The sequence below is a fragment of the Rhincodon typus genome, chromosome 47 (genome assembly GCF_021869965.1).
Source record: "Rhincodon typus isolate 14 chromosome 47, sRhiTyp1.1, whole genome shotgun sequence".
NCBI classification, from domain to species: domain Eukaryota; kingdom Metazoa; phylum Chordata; class Chondrichthyes; order Orectolobiformes; family Rhincodontidae; genus Rhincodon; species Rhincodon typus.
The window spans coordinates 9,556,324-9,560,784 of NC_063378.1; the positions used below are offsets into that span (position 1 = coordinate 9,556,324).

The 4,461-nt window shown below is 49.2% G+C and overlaps 1 protein-coding gene across 1 annotated transcript in view; it reads right to left on the bottom strand.

Moving 5' to 3' along the window:
- The window catches only part of LOC109925556 (alpha-tectorin-like), a 38,097-nt gene that overhangs the window by 23,723 nt on the left and 9,913 nt on the right, over positions 1 to 4,461 (bottom strand). Inside the window, exon 7 of the mRNA XM_048620608.1 lies at positions 2,623 to 3,193. Within this exon, the coding sequence (XP_048476565.1) occupies positions 2,623 to 3,193 (571 nt within the window). The remainder of the gene's footprint in view (positions 1 to 2,622; positions 3,194 to 4,461) is intronic.

Below are 4,461 nucleotides of genomic sequence, written 5' to 3' on the forward strand. Positions count from 1 at the left end.
GAACCCCAACATCCCTCTGCTCCTCCACACTGCCAAGAATCTTTCCGTTAACCCTGTATTCTGCTTTCAAGTTTGTCCTTCCAAAATGAATCACCTCACAATTTTCAGGGTTCAACTCCATCTGCCACTTCTCAGCGCAGCTCCGCAACTTATCAATATCCCTTTGTAACGTAGAACAGCCCTCCGCACTGCCCACAACTTGACCCACCTTCGTATCATCCACAAACTTACTAATCCACCCTTCCACTCCTACATCCAAATCATTTACAAAAATCACAAATAGAAGAGGACCCAGAACAGATCCTTGTGTTACATCACTCATAACTGAGCACCATGTTGAATATTTTCCGTCCATTACCACACTTTGTCTTCGAAGGGGCAGCCAATTCTGAATCCAGTCTGCCACATTTCCCCCGATCCAATGCCTCCTGAATTTCTGGGAATTTCTGAAGTGCATCTTGCAGAGTGTACACAATGCTGCTACCAAGTGTTGGTGGTCAGTGTTGCTGGTATTTAAGGATGTGGTGCTAATTAAATGAGGATTGCTTTATCCTGGATGGTGTTGGGCCTGTTGAATGATTTCGGAAATGCACTCATTCAGGCAAGTGGGGAATATTCCATCACACTCCTGACTTGTGCCTTGTTGATGGTGGACAGGCTTTGGGGAGTCAGGAGGTGAGTTACTGCCTACGGGATTCCCTGCCACTGACCTGCTCTTGTCGCCCCTGTCTTTATGCATTTCCAATTGTATTTACCTGCATCCTGCCCGTTTGCCCCCTCGACACCTGGATCCGATGGCCATACACCTGAACCTCAACGAGACGTGTCCAGGACACAGCCTGGGATCCGCGATGATCGTTCTCCACATCAACGCTGAACACCGTCAGGTTTCCAGTCACTCCGCACGTCTTACTGAAGGTGTATTTACAAGAGCCTTGGAAATCAAATCTCTTGCCGTCAAAGCTGGTGTAATGTGGGTCGCCGGAGGCTTGGCAGGTGCCACGTGCTCTGGGGTAGCAGCCCCGTACCCCGTTCACCAGGCGACAGTCTTCATGGAGCCTACAGCTGAAAGCAGCACAGCTCATGCCGACACTGGCGTTGTGGCAGCTACATTTCTGACTGCAGTTCTCGGTCAGGATGACACTTTCACCTTTGCTGTAGTAGCGGCCTTGGAAGGAGCAGCCGCACTGATCGAGAGCCATGCACACACCTCCGCTCAGGATGTAGCCCTCGTCACACACACAGCTTTCCACGCACGGCTGGTCGCAAAACAACGGCGCCGTAGGATCGGCACAACTGGCCGAGCAGGCGGTACTGCAGGGCTCGTAGTGACTGTGCAGTGGGCATGGGATCTCTGAAAGACACAATGACACAGTGTTAACGGAAAGTACGGTGTGTGATCCAAAAGGGAAATCTTTCCCCCGCAGTGTCTGTGTGTGAAACCATTGCTCTGTTCTGTTTCACTCTGCCGTTGCATACAGAAACAATCCTTACAGTATTGGCCCGACAGAATGGTGTGGGATGGACGCAGCAGAATATACAGGCTCCATAATGTAACACTGCTCGATTCTGGCTGGTCACTGCTGCCTACCACACATCTCTGACTGTGTTCCTGTACTGAGATTTCCAGAAGGTGTTCGATAGACAGTCACAACACAGATTGCTGAGGGAAAGTAAAGCTGACAGTGGATTGGCTAACATATTGGAAAAGATTGGTAATTGGCTGGCCAACACGAAACACCGAACAGATATCAATGCTAGAGATAACAAGGTGTAGAGCTGGATGAACACAGCAGGCCAAGCAGCATCAGAGGAGCAGGAAGGCTGACGTTTCGGGCATCTGCACTTCCTACTATCTCTGAAACAGATATCAATTCATCTTTTACAAGCTTGCAAGATGTTTACTTTCTCTACTTTAATTTTTGTTTTCAATTGATTTGATTTATCACTGTCACATGTACCAATGTACAATGACATGTTTTGTGTTGCGTGCAGCACAGTCAGATCAGACTGGACAAAGTGCATTAGGGTGATAGAGCAGAGCAAGGAGCACAATGTTATAACTGCAGAGAAGGAGCACAAACAGCGACATCAACAATTAATGGAACACTAGAGAGGTCCGCTCAGCGTTCTACTGCCAGCTGGGAAGAAGCTGCTCTTCAATCTGTTGGAACGTGTGTTTAAGGTTTTGTACCTTCTGCCTGATGGATGAGTTTGGAAGCGATTAGAACCCGGATGGGAAATGTCTTTGATGATGTTAGCTGCCTTTCTGAGGTAGCAACAATTGTAGATGGAGTCAATGGATGGAAGGTTGGAATGTGTGAAGGACTGGGCTGTGTTCACAACTCTCGGGGAGCAGAGCTACTGAATATTTGAAGGGAGAGTGGGTGAGGTGCCTGATACAGAAGGGAGTGAAAATTTATTGTGAATTGTGGTAGCAGGAACGTGGAGTAATCAGATCAGCCGTGAGCCTACTCCCTGTCGAGGGGCCGAGTGGCCACTTCCTCCCAGCCCTCACTCCTCTGTCCCCATGGAAACAGCCAATGGCAGTGACCAGGAGCATGAACTGATCGTTACTTGAAGCAGGATCCGACGGTTCCCAAAGACAACATTGTCCCTTACCGCAGCCGGTTACATTTCTCCAATCTCTGGTCGTCACTCCCAGTCTCTGACACTCTGCTGTGTACGTTCCAATTGCCTGACACAGCAGATCACTGCTCGCTCCCATGGCGCACAGATCAAAGATGCAGTTTTCCCAGGAAGTGCTTGGGTTCAGCACCGAATGGCATCGGCGGAATGGCCCGCTGGCGTTGCTCAGAATTCCGCAGTAACTTTCCGAGCTGAAGAGACGGCGGAAGCTGTCACTGCACAATGGGCCCTGAGAGTCCGGATCGTCCGTGCACACAGCCTCGGGATCGGAGATTTTCCAGCTGTTCCCGAACGCTGCTGCTGTAGGCAGCGCCGTGCCGTTTGGAGACACAAAATCGTCAGCCGCGTCTCCGTTGAAGTTTCCACACAGTCCGCACAGAGAACCCGAATACAGACTGGGAACCATCACCACTGCGTAATGGCTCCAGTCGTAGGAGACTCGGAGACCAAACACCGTCTCCAGCACCGCCGCTGATCCGCTCTGGAAAAGCCGGATGTTCCCGGATTCTAAACTCACCGGCAAATTGACCGTCTCGCCGTTTACCTGGGAGCAGAGAAACACAAGCAGAACTTGTGGGAGATATAGGGACACAGCAGCAAATCATCCCTCTGTCCCAATCCCACCCACCTCCCCCACACCCCGAGGACAGGGGAAATGTGACGGAATCTTCCTGAACTTTGCTCTGGCTCGAACTCCTTCACCAGGGACCCATTTCTCCAAATCCCATTCACACCATCGCGATACATTAGGGAAAATTGGGACATGCATTTCATCAAAACCCTCACTGTAGCTGTCAGGAATGTCCCTCAGCATGTGCTTTGTTTTCACTCATTCATTTCGTGTGTGTGTCATGGCCTGGATCAGGATTTATTGCCCTTCCCTCGTTACCCTTAAGGAAGTGGGAATGTTGTTCTAATGCATCGGTAGCCCATCCAGATGGAAGTGGTGGTGGGTTTGGAAGTTGCTCTCTGAGGAAGTTTAGAACACAGAACATAGAACAGTACAGCATAGTACAGGCCCTTCAGCACACAATGTTGTTCTGAACTTTTACCCTAATCCTAAGGTCCACCCCGACCTATTACTATCATCCATATGCCTATCTAATAGCCGCTTAAATGACCCTAATGAGGCCGACTCCACTACCCTCTCCGGCAATGCATTCCACATCCCTCCTACTCTCTGAGAAAAGAACCTACCTCTATCGTTTCCCCGAAATATACCTCCACTCATTTTAAAACTATGTCCCCTTGCAACAGCTAACTCCATCCCAAGAAAAAGTCGCTGGCTGTCTACTCTATCTATAACTCTGATCATTTTGTACACTTTTATCAAGTCACCTCACTTCCTACGTCGTTCTAAAGAGAAAAGCCTTAGCTCTCTCCACCTTTCCTCGTAATACCTTCCTTCCATTCCAGGCAACATCCTGTTAAATCTCCTCTGCACCTTTTCCAATGCTTCCCTATCTTCCCTGTAATGAGGCGATCAGAACTGGACTCAATATCCGAACGTGGACGAACCAGGGTTTTGTATAGCTGGAGCATAACTTGACGGATCTTGAACTCAATCCCTCTATTAATCAAAGCTAACACACCATACACCTTCTTAACAACTCTATCCACCTGGGTGGCAGCTTTCAGGGAACTGTGGACATGAACCCCAACATCCCTCTGCTCCTCCACACTGCCAAGAATCTTTCCGTTAACCCTGTATTCTGCTTTCAAGTTTGTCCTTCCAAAATGAATCACCTCACAATTTTCAGGGTTCAACTCCATCTGCCACTTCTCAGCGCAGCTCCGCAACTTATCAATATC